General features: G+C 36.2%; 1 protein-coding gene across 8 annotated transcripts in view; it reads left to right on the forward strand.

Annotated features, from left to right (window-relative positions):
• spir (spire type actin nucleation factor) overlaps positions 1 to 23057 on the forward strand; it is a 506323-nt gene that overhangs the window by 357794 nt on the left and 125472 nt on the right. For all 8 annotated transcript variants that reach the window (XM_067081384.1, XM_067081387.1, XM_067081385.1 and 5 more), the window contains 3 exons: positions 1688 to 1794; positions 4413 to 4616; positions 22249 to 22382. In XM_067081384.1, coding sequence (XP_066937485.1) covers positions 1688 to 1794; positions 4413 to 4616; positions 22249 to 22382 — 445 coding nt within the window. The remainder of the gene's footprint in view (positions 1 to 1687; positions 1795 to 4412; positions 4617 to 22248; positions 22383 to 23057) is intronic.

Below are 23057 nucleotides of genomic sequence, written 5' to 3' on the forward strand. Positions count from 1 at the left end.
TTCCTCCTGTTACACCTTTCAAACCTTTTACACTCAATTTTCCTTTCAGCGCTGAATGACCTCGTAGGTCCCAGCGCTTGGCCTTCGGCCCAAATTGTATATTCTGTTCTTTTCTTATATTTCAAATAATCTTACACTCAATCCCCTTCTCCTCTTAGGACACCGATAAGGGAATCCATTTTGGGCTTGAACCTAACCATATTAAAACTCTTACCTTCATAACAGGATGTGGACATGACTCACATCACGGCCTGTGAGTTACTTAAGCAAGAACGTTTATTTTACTTAATCCTTTGCTGTTGGTTTTCTCTGTAAATGTGTAGTAATGATATATTTTACGTCCTTACTTTTATATTATTATAATTGGCTTTCAGAAATTAGGAGATTTTTTTTATAAAGTTTTTATATCAAAATTAATTTTACGAATTGTCATTTTTTTTAAACTGGGATTAGTTTTTGTTAATTTTATTATAGTGTTGTTTTTTTTTTTTTTTAGTCGTGGGTTTGTATGAGAATGAATTGTTTTATGTGCGCATAAAAAAAACATTTTAATTCCTGTGGCTCGTATCCACACCCCCACCCCCCCATTTTTTGTCCTGTTAATGAGAATAGACAAATATATATTTTTTTATTAGTTGAAACTTGTGTGTGTATTTTGTGCCTTTATAAAGCGAGCAGTTGCTAAAAGGTCTGTGTTCGGTGTTCAAGCAGTTTTCTGAAATACACAAATTTAGTATAGTAGCATTTGTGTTGTGGTGTTGTTAGCTATTGTGAATGCACTTTTGAAGAAATAGTAAATCATCGTTGTAGTTATAAGTAATTAAATAAATGAATATATATCTTCATAATTTTCGTGTGTACATGAAAAGAATGTGTTTGTAAATGTATGTACACGCTATTTCCAGACATATATGCGAATGGTTTTTTGAAGATAAATTACTGCCTGATTACAAATATATTTATGCATATAATGTGCATACATACATGTGTACATGCCATTTTTATTTAAACCTACATGCTAGTAGTAGTGTTGTGAAGTTTTTATTGCCTGCTCATAACGTATATTGTATGTGAGCCTGCATATTACATTTTGTACCTGTATATGTGTGTGTGTTTGTGTATGTATGTATGTATGTAAACACAAACACATACGCATATATATATATATATATATATATATATATATATATATATATATATATATATATATATATATACATACATACATACATACATACATACATACATATATAAAGACAAAATCCACGAAGGAATGAAAAACAGTGGAGTGCTGCGAGGCCTTTCGACTGTCGTCCTTTACTTAGCAGTCGAAAGGCCTCGCAGCACTCCATTTTTTCTCTTTCCTTCGTGGATTTTTCTTTATTTTATTCATCACGTCCAATATTTTCGTGATTCAGTTATATTCATCACATTCCATACACACGTGATTCAGTTATACACACACACACAAACACATATGTAATTTATCTGTTGTTATTTAGTACTCAAGTACAAAGAACTTAACCAAGAAATAAAGTAAACATTGATTGCCGCTATGAGATGTGTGTAACCCACCCATCAGTCATCTGTCAATCATGTTCGTAACGTAATGTCGTCAGCGACGCAAGATCAGCAGACGGATGAATAGTGACTAATTTTTGTTTTTTCTTTCCGTGTCCTTCGTCAGAATGCGAAAGAGGCGAGACAGATGACGAAGGAATCGAGAGAGATTCCGGGGACTCCGAGGATGAGATGGATAGGAGTGCCAACTTCACCATGCTCGAGGCTCTACAGGTAAGAGGGGAAAGGCAGAAGGGATTCTCTCTCTCTCTCTCTCTCTCTCTCTCTCTCTCTCTCTCTCTCTCTCTCTCTCTATATATATATATATATATATATATATATATATATATATATATATATATATATATATATATATATATATATATATATATCATTTCTTTGTGTATATAATATATATATGGGTGGGTGTATGTGTGTGTATTTTTAAACATACAGAGAAAGGCAAAAGGAGAATATCTTTCTATTTCTGTCTGTATATATATATCTATTTATGTGTGTATATATAATACACTGTATGTATATAATATATATGGGTGTGTGTGTGTATGTATTTTTTACACATTATTTTGTGTACCCTTTAAATTTGTAGACATGCCTTTTTTAACCACTTCTTCATCAGCAGAGAAGTAATGGTTGCCTTTTCTCTATTCAAAGAATTGTGTGTCAGAAAGAGAGGAAAAGAAAAGAATAGTCATAATTATTGTCGCGTGCGAGCGTCGTCCTAATTACCAGTCCCACTTCCTTTCCAAAAGTTTTTTCGACAGCTCGTATCTTCTCTCCAGGAACCTCCTTATCGCTCGCTTCGAAAAACCTGGGATTAACCCTCACATAAATACCCTTTTTTCCTTCCTTCATGAAGGAAGTGTTTCTCCGTTTACGTAATGCCTCCCTGTTTGTCGCGATTTAAGGCGACACTTGCTTCCTTTTTCGTCTGTGTCCTGGAATTTTTATATAATTATCTATTTTTTATTTATTTGCTTTTTTTAAATCTCGGGGATGATGAGTCACCTCAGGGACTGTGAATCATTCCGAAGAGGAATTTTCTACTCGCCGAATCTCTCTCACCCGTTATTCATAACGTTTGATTACGGTGCTGTTATTTCCGTTTAGTGGTTTCGAGGTTTTCTTGCGTTGCTCTGATATATAGCTGGTGGCCCTGCCCTCTTTTCTCCTGACTCGACACCCAGAGGAAATGAGTTTCCTTTTGAATACAATTAACGATACATGCAGTTTTTGCTCTGAATGTCGTCTTTTGTTATATTTTATTTTTATTTTATTTTCATTATTTTTATTTTATCGTATTATTAAATTTTTGACAGGATATTGTATTTTTTATTTTAATTTCGTCAACGAGGAAAAACAGTCGAGCATTTTGAACGGATGTAATTGGCACTCAGAGGAATGTTTGATTACTGTCGTAACTGGCGTTACGGAACTTCTTGCCTGAAACAGTCTTTTAGGACTTCCGCGCATTTGTCATTTGCTGATTGACGCCATTTCCAAAAATATTTAATGATGATAAGAGTCATAATGATAATAACATTAGTCTTATTTTAAATTTATTCTTCGAAGTCTACATTTCTGCATTTCTTACAACCATGGACTTTTAACAATAATTTATTTTATGATGATGATGATGATATTATATTATTATTATTATTATTATTATTATTATTATTATTATTATTAGAAGGAAGTAGATTACTCTCTTAAGCATGTCCTGTTAAAAAGGAAGGCTGCAACGTGCAAATTAAACTTATATTGAGTTTTCTCAATTTTCCTAATGAATCACTTCTTTTCAACGTTTGAAGAGGAGCGAGTCATAAGAAAAATTGAGAAGATTCGTTATAAGATTAATTCGCATGATGCAGCCTTCCTTTTTAACAGGGCATGTTATTATTATTATTATTATTATTATTATTATTATTATTATTATTATTATTATTATTATTATTATAGTAATAGTAGTAGTAGTCTTAGTTTTAAATTTTTGCCCAAACCACAAGGACCATGAAGTTGCTAAAAACTCTCCCATATATTATTGGTGTTATTCTGCTTTCCACCTCTCTAACAATTGTTTCATAGCGCAACTGCGAGATTTTCCTCCTGTTACGCCGTTCAGACCTTTTGACTCTCAATTTCCCTTTCAGCGTTGAATGAACTCACAGGTCCCAGCGCTGGTCTTTTGGCCTAAATTTTATATTCCATCCCATTCCATTCCTAGTTTTGTTAACCGTTATCAATGTGATTTTTTCTTTTTTAATAAGTGAGAGCTCTTCTTTCTGTATTTGCCTCTACTTCCTCTTCCTTCTTCCTAATGAACACCATAATATTCTTTGGAAGCTTGAATTTCAAGTCAGTGGCCCCTGTGGTGGGCTTTTTCCATATGAATAGGGTTCATCTTCTGATTAATAATAATAGTAAGTAAATCCCAAGTCAGTGGCTCCTGTGGTGGCTTCTTCCATATGAATAGGGTTCGTCTTCCAATTAATAATAATAATAATAATAATAATAATAATATGAACAATAGAAGGAATTTCAAGTCAGTGGCCCCTGTGATGGCTTGTTCCATATGGATAGGGTTCATCTTCCAAATGATAATAATAATAATAATAATAATAATAATAATAATAATAATATTTATCTCAAAATTATCTCATATGAACACCATATTCTTTGGAAGCTTGAATTTCAAGTCAGTGGCCCTTGTGGTGTGCTTATTACAATAATAATAATAATAGTAATAATAATAATAATAATAATAATAATAATAATAATAATTATAATTACAATTACAATTACTATTAAGGTGACGTTTTTCCTCCCCTCAGGTGTGCGAGAGCCGACTGACGAGCGTCGGTAAGGAAGGGGGCGTGTGCGAGCATTACCGGGCAGTGGTCAGGGCACTTGTGGCCGAGTCGATTGACCTGGCTTCTTTCTTATCGAAAGTGGCCCAGGGCAACAAATTCATCACGCAGAATAACGACCTACTCAGCTCAGAGCACGACCTTCAGGAACTCCAGTGTGAAGATTGGGTGAGTATTGAACGCCACGAATATGAGTTATAATTTTTTTTTTTTTTTTTTATTTTAGCCATTCTGTACTTGTACTTGATATCAGTCATTGCAACGATCACCACATTATTTGATCATTCTGCATATTCCTTTTTAAGGTACAATTGATGTTAGTTGATTTGTTATATATAAATCAAATATATTTTTAGACATCATTTTCAAGGTACAATTGTTGTAAAGCATTGTTTACTTTGTCATCTGAATATTCATTTTCAAGGTACAGTAATTGTTAATTGATTTATATTTTAAATCAAATGTGTTATTAGACATCATTTTCGAGGTACTGTTATAGTTAATTGATTTATATTACAAATGAAATGAATTTTCAAACATTTCTGAACTGGGTGATGAATTCTGAAGGCTTTTTTGGTGTCCTTATAACAAAACGCATAAGTTTTTTCCACGTTACTTTCCGTCTTAAGGACATAAGTAGTCTGTCAGTCAGGGAATGTTAGCCTCAGAGGTCCTTTGAAGGAGCGTAGCTTTCCCATTTTTTTCCTTTTTCATCGTTACATAAACTGAAGACCGTAGATATGTATGAAGGATCTTGATAAAGACGGCATTTACTTGTTTTTCCGTTGTCGGGTGTAACTTGTTCTTCCGTTGTCGAGACTAATTTGTTTTTCCGTTGTTGAGGCTAACTTGTTCTTCCGTTGTCGAGTCTAACTTGTTTTTTTGTTGTCGAGCCTAACTTGTTCTTTTGTTGTCGAGCCTAACTTGTTCTTCTGTTGTCGAGTCTAACTTCTTCCGGTGTCAAGTCTAACTCGTTTTTCCGTTGTCGATTCTAAATTGTTCTTCCGTTGTTGAGTCTAAATTGTTCTTCCGTTGTCAAGTCTAACTTGTTTTTCCGTTGTCGAGTCTAACTTTTTCTTTGTCGAGTCTAACTTGTTCTTCCGTTGTCAAGGCTAATTTGTTCGTCCGTTGTCGAGACTAACTTGTTCTTTGTCAAGTCTAACTTGTTCTTCCATTGTCAGGTCTAAATAGTTCTTCCGTTGTCGAGTCTAACTTGTTCTTCTGTCAAGTCTAACTTGTTCTTCAAGTCTAACTAGTTCTTCCGTTGTCGAGTCTAACTAGTTCTTCCGTTGTCGAGTCTAACTAGTTCTTCCGTTGTCGAGTCTAACTAGTTCTTCTGTTGTCCAGCAGAAATTATGAGTCTTTGAAGATTGGCAAAATCAATTTCTGCTGTTGTTATCATGAATTTATTTTTTCTCATTAATTTTGTTGTTCTACTCTGCGTGATTTTCTCAGGTACTCCTTGTTTTTCATTTTCTCTCTCTGTCTCTCATTAATTATTTTGTTCTCTCTCTCTCTCTCTCTCTCTCTCTCTCTCTCTCTCTCTCTCTCTCTCTCTCTCTCTCTCTCTCTCTCCATTGTAACATTCTACATAAATGAATCACGTGATACTAAATTAATTCTTTGAGACGCTAATTAAGGGTTCACCTTCGCTATTGATACTGACGTGATCGTTAAGTGATTATAGCGTTAGATTCCCCCCACTAGAAGTCTTATTATCTAGGTCAATCTTTTTCATGGCACAAATAAAAAAAAAAAAACACGAAAAGTTTGACCTATATTACCCAATATGGTTTCAAGTGATTAATGAGATTTCCTCCTTTATGCCGTGACCTAGTTTCCCCAACTCAGAGAGAGAGAGAGAGAGAGAGAGAGAGAGAGAGAGAGAGAGAGAGAGAGAGAGAGAGAGAGAATCTCTATTTGAGACGTTTATTTGGAATAATGCTCACATCTGTACCGTAATAGAAAGGAATGAGTGTGTTTTGATGCTGATGTGGCGCTCTCTCTCTCTCTCTCTCTCTCTCTCTCTCTCTCTCTCTCTCTCTCTCTCTCTCTCTCTCTCTCTTCAAATCTCTCTCTTAAATGCACTGCACTACCATTTCTATAATTTTAAATATATATATATATATATATATTTATATATATATATATATATATATATATATGTGTGTGTGTGTATGTGTGTATATGTGTGTGTGTGTATAAATATATGTATGTTATATATACAAGCATATATACACTGTATATTTGTGTGTGTGTTTATGTAAACTTTTCTAATAAAGACCAGTAAAAGATATCTTGATGTAAAGAAGCAGGATTCTTCCCTTGCTCTAATCACGACCAAGAAAGGGAATTCATTAAGATTCGAGTAGATAGAAGAAGGTCTTAGAGCCCGAACCAGGTCTTAATCAAATATCTTGATTGCAATCGGAACTGGAATGACAATTTTTTTCTTCCTACCATTGACTCTCATTAAAGAACATCAGTACCTCGCAGCCATGTTTGCTACTTAGTGTGTCATAAAGGATTTTTTTTTTCCTGTTCATGCAGTTCGGGGAAAGCAGGGCGAAATAGGCTAGTTAGGTAGAAAAACATGTTTACGGAGTTTCTGTTCTGTTAGTGCTTTCGTAATAAATATGGGAGAAGAGTTTCTGTTAGTGCTTTCAAAATAAATATGAGAGACTTTAGAGCATAGCATATGAACCATGCCTTTCCCTCGTAAATGTCAGAAAAAATGTGTGCCGGTTGCACGGTCATCTTGTAAACAATTTCTGCTTTAATTATGAAAACGCAAGGTTTGCGGCGACTTAAAGAGAAAGGATGTGCTTTGTTTCCTCTTCTGATGCACATTTGTCACTGTCAAATTAAACTGTTAGCGGCTGAAATTCTTATTAAGAATGGAGCGACCCCACATACCGCGGATGTGCAAAGCGCTCCTCACTGGGAGGGCGACACTTAGATGTCAAGGTCCCTTTTGTTCCTTGGCATTTTGTTCAAGTCGTCCTCGAGATGAATGGGAAGGTGGAGTAAACCCGGTGCTTGGACGAGGCACTGGAGGTCAAAGACTCTTCAGATCTTTAGATCTCTTTCATTGCTCTGCTAGGGCGAAGTTTATTATTGACGTGTGACTGTTTCAAGAACACGGGGCTTTCTCTGTTCAAGGTTGCTACTGTTTGTTATTGTTATTGAGTGCAAGTTTGCTCATTGTAAATTGGTTGTTTTTTGTTATTGTTGTTGAACACGAGGCTTGCTCTATGCAAGGTTGCTCACTGTTGATTGGTTGTTGTTGGTGTTTAGGTTATTGTTACTGAATGCAAATTTGCTAATTGTAAATTGGTTGTTGTTTGTTGTGTTTATGTCGTTGCTGAACACGAGCCTTGTTCTATGCAAGTTTGCTAACTTTAGATTGGTTTTTGTTGTTTTTTATGCTATTGCCATTGAACACGGGTCTTACTCTATGCTAAGTTGTTAATTAGAAATTAGTGTTGTTGTTGTTTGTTATTAGTTATTTAACACGGGCCTTACTTTATGCGAGGTTGCTAATTGTAAATTGGCTGTTGTTTTTGTTATTGTTATTGAACACGAGCCTTGCTTTATGCAAGGTTGCTAACTTTAAATTGGTTGTTGTTGTTTATGTTATAGTTATTGAACACGAAGAGGAGGAGGAGGAGGAGGAGGAGGACACAAGTTTTGCATCTTATTAGGAAGTACGTGTACTCCATGTCCGTGGGAGAGGTTGTCTGATAATGTGGTGTGTAACTGTGCAAAGAGTAACCGCTGCATTCTCGACATTTTGTCACCCATATTTGGACATATCTCTATCTCCCAAATCTCCTGATGGCTAACATTGTCATACGGGACGTTAGGAAGCCAAGGAAGCGAGAGAGAGAGAGAGAGAGAGAGAGAGAGAGAGAGAGAGAGAGAGAGAGAGAGAGAGAATATCTGTCTCTCGACCCCCATGTGCCTGTAATCTGTTGTCAGGGTAACCAGTTATAGCCTTGGTGCTTATTATCTTTTATATCTTTTTTGACGTCGGCGTTTGTAGGAAAGGATGGTCATGTAGGCAGTCTTCCTGGAGGTGTCGTACAGTTCTGTAGATAGAACAAACATGGGTAGGTGGAAGAGAAGATCTAGAGTAACGCTAGACTCTCGACTGACTTGCAATATGTATATAATGGGAGCGGTTGCAGTGTAGGGAAACAAGGGTAGGCGTGAGAGATCCTATTCCTAGAACGCCGTGTCCTGACCTAATCAGACCTTACCTTCCTAACCTAACTTAGGGCGCCGTGCCCTGACCTTTCCGGTTGGGCTCCCCCCCCCCCCAAGTTCCCGTAGTTGGGTAGTACCGTCAGTGCACCTCATGCGATGCGCTGTAGGCATTACTTAAGGTTCTTTGCAGCCTGCCCTCGGCCCCTAGCTGCAACCCCTTTCGTTCCGTTTACTGTACCTCCATTCATATTCTCTTTCTTCCATCTTACTTTCCGTCCTCTCCTAACAATTGTTTCATAGTGCAACTGAGAGTTTTCCCTCCTGTTACACCTTTCAAACCTTTTACTGTCAATTTCCGTTCAGCGCTGAATGACCTCATAGGTCCCAGCGCTCGGCTTTTGGCTTAAATTCTATATTCAGTTTAATTACCTCCTAACCCCCACAAGTAACACTGAATATCCCTGTCTCCTTGCTCTGCATACTACCCAGACAATGTTATAGTCAGCGTAAGATTATAAACTAGTATAGTACAATCTGTGTCGCTATATGGACTCGAATCATGGCATGACGATGAAACTACAGTATATCTAAAAGATTTTCTTGATCTGAGAATGGAGCTTGAAGAAGAATATGACGAGGCAGACGACAGAGTAGATTGTGAAATGATGACATATAGGGAATTGAAGGAGGTTCTCCATAGAGATGAGACCATGAAGGGTGATGGAGATGACTCGGGAAATGCCGTTCTCTACCCCTGGGAGAATAGTACGTGTGTGTTAATTGTGGCCCTTGGGGGCCACCAGAATATATGGGAGACCCAGAACTGCGTGGATGAGAACTGTGAGACAGGAGGCTGGAAATGAATGAGGTTTGTTGAAGTGAAAGCAAAGGAAGGACCAGAGTGGCGTAATTGCTCAAAGGCCCTTTTTGCTTTGAAATGCATTTGAGGTGATAGTGATGATGATGTTGTACCTGGTGGTACTAGTCGAGTTTAGGTATAATTGGCGTATTTGTTTTGTATGCACAATGATTTCAGTGGACCCTTTTTTTTTTGTGGGGGGAGATGCTCCAATCATTAGGTTGGCTATTAATGTCCTCAGAAGAAGTTAATATATGTTAGGAATACTCGGAACGACTTAACGGTGATATATTTATCTTTGTAGGATTCTTTATTTTTCATTTCTGGGCATTGATATATATATATATATCATGTTCAGCTTTTTCTCTTCGTATATAAGTTGAGACATATGTCGTATTCAGCTTTTTCTTTTCGTATATAAGCTGAGACATATATCATAGTCAGCCTTTTTTCTCTTTCATATAAAAGCTGAGACATATATCATGGTCAGCCTTTTTCTCTTTCATATAAAAGCTGAGATATGTCATATTCAACTTTTTCTCTTTCGTATATAAGCCGAGACATATTATGTCGTATCCAGCGTTTTCTCTTTGGTATATAAACTGAGACATATGTCATATTCAGCTTTTTCTCTTTCGTATATAAGCTGAGACATATGTCATATTCAGCTTTTTCTCTTTCGTATATAAGCTGAGACATAGTATGTCGTATTCAGCTTTTTCTCTTTTGCATATAAGCTGAGAAATATATCATATTCAGCTTTTTATTTTTCGTATATAAGCTGAGAACACGTGAACAGTATATAATGTCAACAGTTGCTGAACCGTTTAAGCTCAACTTTGTTTTTCTCTAGTTTACAAAGCCAAAATTTTTCGTGAATAATTGGAGAAATTTTGTTTACCATAATAATTCAGTGTATTTTAATAGACATGAAAATTATTGTAGATTTTTTCTTAATGATAGCGATAGGGGTTCTCATTAACGTAATATCTAAGAAGGGAACAGTTATCTAAATCGTAATTTTCCACGATGCTGCGTTTCATAATTGAAATAAAATTACACAAAGAATCTTTTAATGTACACTTTATTTTGAAATTCTTTATGTTATCTGGCCAAGTACAACTTGAAGTTTTTTTTTATGCACATCATTGTAATTCTTAGGGTAAATAAGTAACAAACAAGTTACAATGAACTGATGCCCAATAGCTGCCTGTTGAAATCATGCAATCCAAATATTTACGCTTACTATCCACAAGCTTTGAGTAACCTAGAATCACAGCCATGCACAGATGCAAAGCCCCGTAAAAACGGCAACAGGTGCTTGTAACATCATCCCTGATCACTGTCAGGTGTGTCAAAGAAAGACAGACATCTGCTTGTACGTGTGGAGAGAGAGAGAGAGAGTATCGATTTTAAGGGGCTTAGAAACGAAATTGTTCCTTCTAATTTTCATCGTCTAAGCATCCAGCTTCTCAGAGAATTAGCTTAAGTTATATAGAGATGTACAAAAGGATCTTATTATTTCGTCCTGATGCTTTGAATTTACATTCAACAAAGATCAATGCCTTTGTTGTATTTGATTGTAAATGGTAAGGTAAAGTCAGTGCTAGAACCCACCCTTTTATCCCAAATGAATAAGATGTGTAATTGATTTAGGAGGAATCGCATCTTTACTCGCCTCTTTTCCCCCTGTGACACCATAAATATATCAAGAGGGAGCATGAATGGAGTGGCCCTAATGACGTCAGCAACGTTGTGATATTTAATTGGTGGAACGCGTGTGACGTCATGGAAAGCTGTCTTCGGATTGGCTGGATGTGGGCTCGAGGGGAGTCAAGCCAGGCTTCGTATTGGCAGGATTGCGTGGCCGTCGTTGTTGTCATGGCAACACGCTCCTGGAGGGTCCTTGTTACGCGGGGGGAGGGGAGGGGAAGCCTATGAAGTAATAGATTAGATTACTTTAGATACAATTAACATAATTGTGAATTGGTCTTTCTTCATTACGGGAGTTGCAGGATAAAGGTTAAGTATGAACCTGAAATCACGGGAGTGGGAACTGAGAAGGGTGTCAAACAATATCACTACTTTAAGCCACAAAAAGCTGGTTGTTTATCGATTCTCTCTCTCTCTCTCTCTCTCTCTCTCTCTCTCTCTCTCTCTCTCTCTCTCTCTCTACGTTACTTTTACAGCTGCAACTTTTTGTTGCAAGAATTACTATTGTCTGCGTAGTATTGCCTTTAAACATTTACATAATAATTCACAACACGAATATGAATGAATTTTGAAATCCTTTTGCCCTTCCTCGAGAGAGAGAGAGAGAGAGAGAGAGAGAGAGAGAGAGAAGAAGCTAGCCAGCCATCCATCCCATGCCTCCTACAGAGATCATTATCTCATAAGTATACTGCCCCTTAAATAGCACATGTCACAGTGACCTCTCATTTTTGTCCTCATATGATATATGATTATCTAATTTGTTGTCAGTGTCTTTCTATCCTTGATTTTTTGTTGTGTGGGGTCCTATCATAGTTGCAAAATACTTTTGAGTGACTCTACCGTCGTATTGCATTTTCTTGTCATTATTTTCATATAAATTTGTCTCTATTTGATGTATCCATCCTCCATGTCTTTCCCTTCTATTACCTTATTTATCTTCCTTTGCCCTTTTATATTTTAATGATTTTCCCTTATGTATACGGCCTCTTTATCTTGAAATATGATTTCTTCATCCTTCTTGTTTTTTCCACCTTTTAGCTTATCTTCCTTTGCCTTCTTCATTTTCGTTGTTTTGTTTTATATATATATATATATATATATATATATATATATATATATATATATATATATATATATATATATATATATATATATATATATATATATATATATATATATATATATATATTTGTATATATATACCGCCTCTTTATCTTAACTCTTTTAGCATGCCTTTCTTCGTTCTTTGTATGTAATTTTCCTTTACTATACTTTCCTTCGGCCTCTCTTTTCTCCACTTCCTTTTACTCTTCTTTGCCGCTTCATTCCCAGGTCATCTCTAAGTGTTCTCCTTTATTCTGTTCTGGATTCAATTTTGACTTATTTATCTCTCATATAAGATTATTTTGTACCTCCTTCATTTTTACAGCCATATTCATGTATAATTCTCTCTCTCTCTCTCTCTCTCTCTCTCTCTCTCTCTCTCTCTCTCTCTCTCTCTCTCTCTCTCTCTGTAATTTTTCTAATTAATTTTGTTGTTCTGCTCAACGTGATTTTCTCAGTTTCTCTCTCTCTCTCTCTCTCTCTCTCTCTCTCTCTCTCTCTCTCTCTCTCTCTCTCTCTCTCTCTCTCTGTAACTCTTCTAATTAATTTTGTTGTTCTACTCAACGTGGTTTCTCCTGTTTTTTTAATTAACTCTCTGTTTTGTTTCTCTCTCTCTCTCTCTCTCTCTCTCTCTCTCTCTCTCTCTCTCTCTCTCTCTCTCTCTCTCTCTCTCTCTCTCTGTGCGTATTTGAGTGCCCGTGGGTCCATCTTTATCAAGCTCTTCTGTGGGTGTGTGAGACCCCCTTCCAATGCCAGGCTGGTTTAGGACGTGCATTAAATTAACTTGTTTTAATCTATGTGGTCGTCTGAAAGATAAAGAACTGCCCCGTGTATAATGGAAGCATGCTCATTAGCTCTGTAAGGCATTGCTGTCTCTCTCTCTCTCTCTCTCTCTCTCTCTCTCTCTCTCTCTCTCTCTCTCTCTCTCTCTCTCTCTCTCTCTGTTTGAAAGAGGAAGAAGAAATTAAACAATGAATAATAGGCACTGAACGAAGATATATCAATGTAAATCTCTCTCTCTCTCTCTCTCTCTCTCTCTCTCTCTCTCTCTCTCTCTCTCTCTCTCACTTATTTTATATTAATTGTTTTTAATATTCATTTATGGTGTTTTTATTATACGGCCGAAAGTAATGTGATTCGCGTAACGTAACGATGTTGATGTTCATTTGTCATTAGCTCTCTCTCTCTCTCTCTCTCTCTCTCTCTCTCTCTCTCTCTCTCTCTCTCTCTCTCTCTCTCACACACACACACACACACTACACTTATTTTACATTAATTGTCATTAATATTCTGTTATGGTGTTTTTAATTAATATAATTCGTATAATGTAACGATGTTGATGTTCATTTGTCATTAGCTTTGTCCGGCATTGCTCTCTCTCTCTCTCTCTCTCTCTCTCTCTCTCTCTCTCTCTCTCTCTCTCTCTCTCTCTCACATACACTTTACATACACACACGCATTTTACATTAATTGAAATGAATACGATTCGTGTATGTAACGATGTTCGACTTTCATCTGTCTACTCCCCCTTAACCATTACAACTGGAGAAGATTGACGGGGTCATGTACAGTAGATGGTTATTATATGTTGTTTTGCTAGAGGGTTTCTAAATGTGAATCTATACACCCGTGGGTAGGGCCAAGAGATAACTTCGTAAGGGTAAAGGTATAAGATGCACCTGTTGACTTCGCTGGATTAATATTAATATTTTTGTTGATTGTATGATTATGGCGTCACAACATATTGTTGTTGATGATACTGTTGTTGCAACAGAACGAGATAAGAAGGAAATGTGAGCTGTCTCTGGAAGAATGGGGTTTGTTGTCGGAAAGTTTGATTGCAGTAAATGTCCTCGAAAACTGGGTGTTTTGTAGAATCTTCCATTTTTACTGTTTTATCCCCATAGGGGGGTAGGGCAGTCAGTGCTCCTCATGCGGTGCACTGTAGGCATTACTAAAGTTCTTTGCAACGTGCCTTCGGCCCCTAGCAGCAACCCCTTTCGTTCCTTTTACTGTACCTCCTTTCATATTTTCTTTCTTCCATCTTTCCTTAACCCTCTCCTAACAATTGTTTCGTAGTGCAACTGCGAGGTTTTACTCCTGTTACACCTTTCAGACTTTTACTGTCAGTTTCCGTTTCAGCGCTGAATGACCGCATTGGCTCCAGCGCTTGGCCTTTGGCCTATATTCTATATTAAATTCAGTTTTACTGTTTCATCTTGGAAAGAGGAGTTTCAGTATCGAGGAGACTTATGCCATTTTAAGAAATCATTGTTGGAGGAGGTTGACGAATGATTTTATTATACCAAGTTGTGTGATCAAATTTGGGTGAACAGCATATAATGCATTGCTTTGCGATGTCCTCTTTCCTAATAAGAGGACTTAATAGGAAATCTGACATTTTTCCCCATTTATATCATTTAGCTAAACTCATGATAATTTGATCTTATTTTACTCTATTACTCAAAATATTACTTGCCCCAAAATCAGTTGAAATTAATTTGTTTCAATGCAAAGTCCACTGGGATCGCTCAGCAAATATGTCGTATTATGTAACCCATGTCGAAAAAATAATCATTATTGTATGGGAGGGAGGACGAGCGCATTTAACCACAAAAGATGAAAGGTCATCGAAAATAGGAAAACAGAAGAATGGAGAGACTTCGAAAGCATAAAGTAGGGGAAAAACTACCTTTTTCAACGTTTTAAGGTCAATGGGATAAAATGTTGGATGCTGCATCTGGTGGATATATAGTGATTTATTTTAATATTCATTGATTTTCGAGGGAGGATTACCGCGTTGCGGTCATCCAGTTTTTATAATTGTGGGGTGACATGAGATAAAAATATTCTGACGATTGATCTGACTAGTCCATCCTCTCTCTCTCTCTCTCTCTCTCTCTCTCTCTCTCTCTCTCTCTCTCTCTCTCTCTCTCTCTCTCTCCACATTGACTCACGTCAGTCGACTGACCAGGTAAAGGAATCACTATAGGCTTAGGTCGTCAAAGGCACAGTTGAGTTTTTCAGGCAATGAACAGAGAGAGAGAGAGAGAGAGAGAGAGAGAGAGAGAGAGAGAGAGAGAGAGCTCCTCGCTGAGCAACGCTAGATGACCCCTTTATCCTTCGGCAGTATAACTGTCCCAGTAAATTAAAAAACAATGCCAGCTATTTTGCAAGGATTCCTCCAGTCGTAATTAAGATGAGCTGTAATGATAACGAAGCCTTTGTTTTCTTTTTTCTTCTTTTCCTCTTCCTTTTCTTTTTGGGGAGGGGTTACAGCGCCGTATCGCTACAACAGACACGAGGTGCTTCTCGTGAATGGGAAAGACAAATACTTAAATTCGGTAATTATTTATTAATTTCTCTCCTTACTAATTGGAAGAGGACTGTAGAGTGGTTTAACAATAATAAAAGTTATATTAATATTGCCTTTAATCATTTTATTTCCTTTTGTTGGTGGATGTTTCATAGGCTTGTTGTAGAAGCTTTTAAGATCATGAGTGAGGAAACATCGTTTAAGTATTAACGAGAGAGAGAGAGAGAGAGAGAGAGAGAGAGAGAGCGCTTTCATTTGATATAACTTTATAACTTTGTCCAGTACCTATTATTCTTTGTTTTATTTTTTCTTTCAAAGAGAGAGAGAGAGAGAGAGAGCGCATACACCGATACAGTATACTCAAGTGCTTGTTCCTTTCTTCTGATAGTGAAGAGAGAGAGAGAGAGAGAGAGAGAGAGAGAGAGAGAGAGAGAGAGAGAGAGAGAGAGAGAGAGAGAGACCATACACTGATACAGTAGACTCAAGTGCTTGTTCTTTTCTTCTGATAGTGGAGAGAGAGAGAGAGAGAGAGAGAGAGAGAGAGAGAGAGAGCTTGAGAGATAGAGAGAGAGAGAGAGAGAGAGAGAAAATACACCAATACAGCATACTCAAGCGCTTGTTCCCTTCTTCTGTTAGTGGCGTGTAGTGTTAAAAAATCTTCTCCCTTCGGACAATGGACGTGCACGGTACAAGAGGAGGAGGATCCCCCAGGGGCCAAGCCTCTGCATCTCAGCGATAGGCAACAGTTATTGGCGTCGTAAACTGGAAGTTTTTTGGAGAGAAGTCTTATGTTGTGGCACAATAAAATGTTTCATATTTTCGGTTGCTTTATGGGCTGGGAGTGTTTGGGGTTGCATTTCGCCTTGAGAGGGGCCACACAGTCGAGGACTTGCGAGAGAGAGAGAGAGAGAGAGAGAGAGAGAGAGAGAGAGAGAGAGAGAGAGAGAGAGCTCTGCTATATCCATAAGATTACCTAGAACATTTCATTAGACGTACTGTCTCAATAGAATATTTAATGAGGACTTGAGAGAGAGAGAGAGAGAGAGAGAGAGAGAGAGAGAGAGAGAGAGAGAGAGAGAGATCTGCCTTACCCATAAGATTACCTAGATTTCAGTAGGCGTAATGTCTCATTAGAATATTTTAATGAGGACCTGAGAGAGAGAGAGAGAGAGAGAGAAAGAGAGAGAGAGAGAGAGAGAGAGAGAGAGAGAGAGAGAGAGAGCTCTGTGCCTTATCCATAAGATTACCCAGAAGATTTCGTTATACGTAATGTCAAATTGACATATTCCTAGACCAATCACTACGTTTCATAGGTTGTGATGCGTAGACCTTCACAACAAATAATTATAATTTAATTTTTTTTGCTTCATGAATATTTTTTTATTTATCATATGCATAATTTATTTTTTGTCCTCATTCATTACATGTATCCTTTGTTCTGAATATGCTAATGTGGGAATTTTGCAGTGGGCTATATCCTTTTATGTAAATTCTTGCTTTCAAATTCATTCTCTCTCTCTCTCTCTCTCTCTCTCTCTCTCTCTCTCTCTCTCTCTCTCTCTCTCTCTCTCTCTCTCTCTATATATAATATATATATATATATATATATATATATATATATATATATATATATATATATATATATATATATATATATATATATATATATATATATATATATATATATATATATATATATATATTCACGTTATCGTTTTTATCATACAAACATTATATTTAGTAACTCCATAAACATCCGCTTGTAGTTCAGAGCTATCAGAGCCCACATCTGCATTCGTATCATTGTACGTAAGAATTATGCGCAGAACCGGCTCCCATCATCCCAAATTCGGAGGAAAATGTCCTTAGACAAAGAACGAACTTCTCCTGAGAAGATGACGGATACGCCTTACGATTACTTCAATGACCTTTGACCTTTCTTTTCATTCATTGTCTCCTGTGAAGTTAGTCTTGTCTGGATGTTTCTCCCTGTATGGGTCAGTTGTGCAATTTAATTTCTGCTTCATTCTGTGGTTTTTTGTTATTATTCTTGATGTTTATCAGGACTTTTCTTTAAAATTTAAAACACCCGGGAATATTTTGGTTTGTTTATGACTGTTGACACAGATGACATTTTCGTTTAATATTCATTAAAGTTGATAGCCTCGCAGCTATCATGATATAAGTATTTTTCGTACTAAAACTAGTGTGTAAATACTCCAATTTATCCAGGATTAATTTATTACTAAGACTACAACCTATAATCGACCTTTCATAACCTTATGTGACTTATGACTTGACAAAGATCGCATTTTCGTTTTGGTTTTCATTAAAGTTGATAGTCTCGCAGCTATTATAATATCAGTGATATTCATTTTCAAAATAGTGTGAAAATACTCCATTTTACCAAGGATCAATTTATCATTCAGACGACAACCCATAATCAGCCTTTCACAATCTTACGTGACGTGTAAGTCTAATATGTTAGTATTAAAGTCTTGAGGAACTCTTCTTTTTAAAAAGTAGCACTGAGGCGTTGTAGGTAACATTCCTTGTTCTAGGCAGGCTGTCCAATTTATATCTGTAGGAATAGAGCTTGTTTCCACACTTTATATTCGAAATAATGGTAGATCTACATGTTGCATAGTTAATATATATTCACTTTTGTTACCTTTCTTAATGTAAAGCTTTTGGAAATGAAATTGGCAGCCTACTTAGTAATTTGTAAGTGTACGATGGAAATCATAGAAAACGAATGTGAGAAAACGAACTCTCTTTATTGGTAGACTCAAGTAAAATATTTCAGTTTTCTTAGCTGTGATAATTTAAGAATGTTTTACCATATTATGTTTTTTTCCATATTTTACTATGATTCACATAGGTTTGTTCAGAAGTATTAGTTGCACCATTAGGTTCTGAGCCTAATCCTAATTCACGAAAGGACTGTGAAGTATTTTTCGTACGTGGATGATAAGTTTAATTTGCTTGTGGTTTGTATGAAATGTGAGTCTCTCTCTCTCTCTCTCTCTCTCTCTCTCTCTCTCTCTCTCTCTCTCTCTCTCTCTCTCTCTCTCTCTCTCTCTCTCTCTCATAATTATTGTCTCCTTTATGAATTCACTGTGTGTGTGTGGTTTTTTATTATGAAATCGAGCCCTTGCCTTGTGGTAAACCAACCTTACACAACGCTAGACTTGATCATGACACTCATGTGTCACACAACGAACTTTATCAAATAGACGCCTTTCATTGCACAGCTGATTAGTCGTTAATGCATATATTAATATTCAAACTCGTATCGTCCACAAAAAGTCCTTTAAACTCCAGGAATGTCCTGATAGTAAATCGGTGGCTGTGTGTATTTGTGTTATGAATCATTTTCCTCGCCTCCTCAAGAGAATGGTTGGTGGGTTTGGCGTAATCCGACCCTCTAAGGTCCAGGCTAGACCCTCTAAAGCCCTTCACACCCTGCCTTGCCATTGGGCAAAGACCCTTGCTGGCTTAAGCCAGCATGTGAACCACCCAGCCTTGTTCCATTTTGCATGTTAACTTTACCTTTGAATTTAGTTATTTTACCGTGTTAATTAGTTATGCACTTATATTTAATTATTATTTAATGTATGTATTTTTCAGATTTGTTGTATTTTTACACCAGCTTTAGTTGCCACTTAATTTTGTTCTCTGAATTCATTGTTAAATGTGCGTAGTAGCTGGTTGTTAGTCGTGTTTTCAAGTTTCAGTTGACTCTGTCATTTTGTTTTGCTGATTAGTTAATATTCTCCTGCGCTACGTTTATGTATAATTAATGCTTAGGTATTTTTCCCTTTGAAAATAATTATTGTAATTTACATTTTATTTGTTTATGGATCTGAGTTGAAATAACCTTTTATGTTAAAATATGTTATTCTTTCTAGATATGAGTTTATGATTCTTTTTGAGTCAATAGTCAACATGCCTGTTGCTTTCACTTAAAATTTTATTTCTTTATCTTTGCAACGATCCTTTGAGTCTGTAGTTAGTCATGCCTGTTGCTTTCCCTAAAGTTTATTTATTTCTTTTTGCAATGAGCTGATGTTGCATACTGAAGTCACGTGTCATTTACCCGTTAATTTCAGCCTGACCCTAATCGAGCCCCTAGCGATCAGGTAGAGTTGATTTTCCTTAATTACCTTGAGTTGCAGGTAGATTTTTTTTATTTGTCAGTTGATTTAAAAGTAAGTTACTTATTTGTGTGTCTAACAAGTTGGTTTCATTATATATATTTGGTTACAAGTTGACTGACTTGTCACTTTGTGTTGCAAGATGATTTTACCAAATACTTTGAGTTACAAGTTGGTACACGTTTGGGTTACAAAATGATTTTACCTAATACTTTGAGTTACAAGTGGGTACAGGTTTGAGTTACTAGATGATTTTACCTAAAACTTTGAGTTACAAGTTGGTAATAGTTTGAGTTACAAGATGATTTTACCCAATGCTTTGAGTTACAATTTGGTACATGCTTGGGTTACAAGATGATTTTACCTAATACTTCGAGTTACAAGTTGGTGCTAGTTTGAGTTACAAGATTATTTTACCTAATACTTTTGAGTTACAAGGTAACACTTTGTTAGTGTTTGTTTTCTTATTTCTTTGAGTTAGTTACCCACCACTTTGAGTTACAAGATGGTTTTATACATGTCTTTGTGTTCCAGGCTGATTTGTGTTTTAATTCAGCTGTCGGCATTTTCTAGTTTGAATATGCTTAGTGAACTTGCAAATCCATTTAAGTTGTGTTTTATAACTTGCAACGTTTGCAGCTGTTGGCTTTGATTTTTTTTTTTTTTTGCTTCAAGTTATTTGTTAATATGGATGTGCTTGTTGATTTGAGAAACGTGTGCATGTTGTTCGCATTTGTGCTTTGTTAATCTATGCAGGATTTTACGAAGTTCTTGATGTATATAGGTATTCATCGTTTTTTTATTTTCTTGTTCTGCCCATTTTATTTTTTTATTAAAAGTGTTAAGTTTTATTTCAAATCAAGGTTATATTAGTATTTTAAAGCTATGATGGCTGTACCTGGTATTTTAATTAATGTTAGGTAAGCATTACATTCATTAAAGTGTTTTTCCCCCCTAGCAACATCCGCGTAGATGTTATTGTTGCTTTTATTTGTTTTGTGATGAAAGTTACCTTTACTTTCAAATCAAACTGAACAATACATGCTGCTTTCGATTTCGGTATAGTTTCTTTTCAATCTTAAATTTTGAGTGTCCTCTGTGTACGATCATTTTCAAAGGTAATGAATTGAAGGCTGTGTATTCCAAGTTCACTGATCGTCTACAATTTCTTGAGAAAACAGGCACGAATCTAATTTATTAAATTAAAAGTCTGGTGAGCATTGGGAAGCCTTTTACAACGGCATAAATTCTTCAAGGAGCAAATAACGGTGTTGGCACAGGGCCAGCTTACCCCAGCGACAAGGAACACGGAGCCTTACGAGGCAAAAGTTTGTCTGATAAACCGCAGAGTTATATGAATGTCACGTCATCTCGATTCTCGTAAACGTGAAACCCGATATTAGTGTCTGTCGTTATAGGCCGTCAAAATTGACTTTTGTCTTATGGTGATACGTCATAGTTTTATGTGGCTTTGGTTTACTATGCTTTCTGAGGACACGAATTAATATGCGATTACGGTTTACAATGCTTTCTGAGGACTCGAATTAATATGAGATTACGTCATATTTTATGTGGCTTAGGTTTACAATGCTTTCTGAGGGCACGAATTAATTACGTCATAGTTTTATGTGGCTTAGGTTTACAATGCTTTCTGAGGACAGGAATTAATATGAGGTTACGTCATATTTTATGTGGCTTTGGTTTACAATGCTTTCTGAGGACACGAATTAATATGAGATTACGTCATAGTTTTATGTGGCTTTGGTTTACAATGCTTTCTGAGGACACGAATTAATATGAGATTACGTCATATTTTATGTGGCTTTGGTTTACTATGCTTTCTGAGGACACGAATTAATTACGTCATAGTTTTATGTGACTTTGGTTTACAATGCTTTCTGAGGACACGAATTAATTACGTCATAGTTTTATGTGGCTTAGGTTTACAATGCTTTCTGAGGACAGGAATTAATATGAGGTTACGTCATATTTTGTACGTGGCTTAAGTTTTCTCTGCTTTCTGAGGACACGAATAATTGATATGAGATTTTTTAATTATCTGTTTTGTGAGCTTATTGATTTTTGCTCTGGTACGAATGCCATTCTTCGGTCATGAAAATCGTCGTGGATTTAGACTTTGGAACCATTGGGAGTTTTATTTAGTATATTTTATGTATATATACATAATGTTTGTAGTTTGTGTATATATATATATATATATATATATATATATATATATATATATATATATATATATATATATATATATATATATATATATATATATATATATATATATATATATATATATATATGTGTAATGTGTGTATGTGATATATATGTGTGTGTGCATATACATACAAACACATATAATTATATATAGTGCTAGAGTTCTTTACAGTTTTGCTTTTGCTGAAAACTCACGTCTTTTGACCATTGCAGGCGAGGCTATGGATGCAGGTGATGAGACAATTACGGGACGGGGTGAAGTTGAAAAAGGCCGAATTCAACTCAGGTCCGATCGAATACGCCCTGACGCCCTACGAGATGCTGATGGATGACATCCGGTCCAGAAGGTATGGAGGAAATGAGTTTATTGATAAGTCAAAGAAAAGGAAGCAGTTAATGGCATTAGATCAATGAAGCGTAAGGGAAGAATGGTTGAATTGTCACTGTGAACATACAGTTTTGTATAACTTTTGAACTTGATCCATTCTTTATTGTTCCCAGATTCTAGTAAGCTGTATTGATACGTCAAAGAAAAGTAAACAGTTAATGACATTAGATCCATGAAGCGTGAAGGAAAGAGTGTTTGGGTTATTTATAGCTTTTGAATTTGATCCATTCTCTAGTGTTCCCAGATTCTAGTAAGCTGTATCGATACGTCAAAGAAAAGTAAACAGTTAATGACATTAGATCCATAAGGCGTGAAGGAAAGAGTATTTGAGTTATCACAGTGAACGTATGATTATTTATAGCTTTTGAATTTGATCCATTCTCTGTCAAAGAAAAGTTCCTTAATGACATTAGATTCTATTAAGTTATCACTGTGAACGTATGATTATGCATAGCTTTATTGATCCATTCTCTAGTGTTCCCAGATTCTAGTAAGCTGTAACGCTTCTTCTTGTTATAAACAGCTCGCATTTTCTATCTTTCTGAAAGCTTCAAGTTACCAAATGAACGTCCTTCCTTAGCAGATATAAATAATGAGTGATTTCCTATCCAGGAGGGTTTGAACGATAGATATA

This window comes from Macrobrachium rosenbergii, chromosome 37 (assembly GCF_040412425.1).
Source record: "Macrobrachium rosenbergii isolate ZJJX-2024 chromosome 37, ASM4041242v1, whole genome shotgun sequence".
NCBI classification, from domain to species: Eukaryota; Metazoa; Arthropoda; class Malacostraca; order Decapoda; family Palaemonidae; genus Macrobrachium; species Macrobrachium rosenbergii.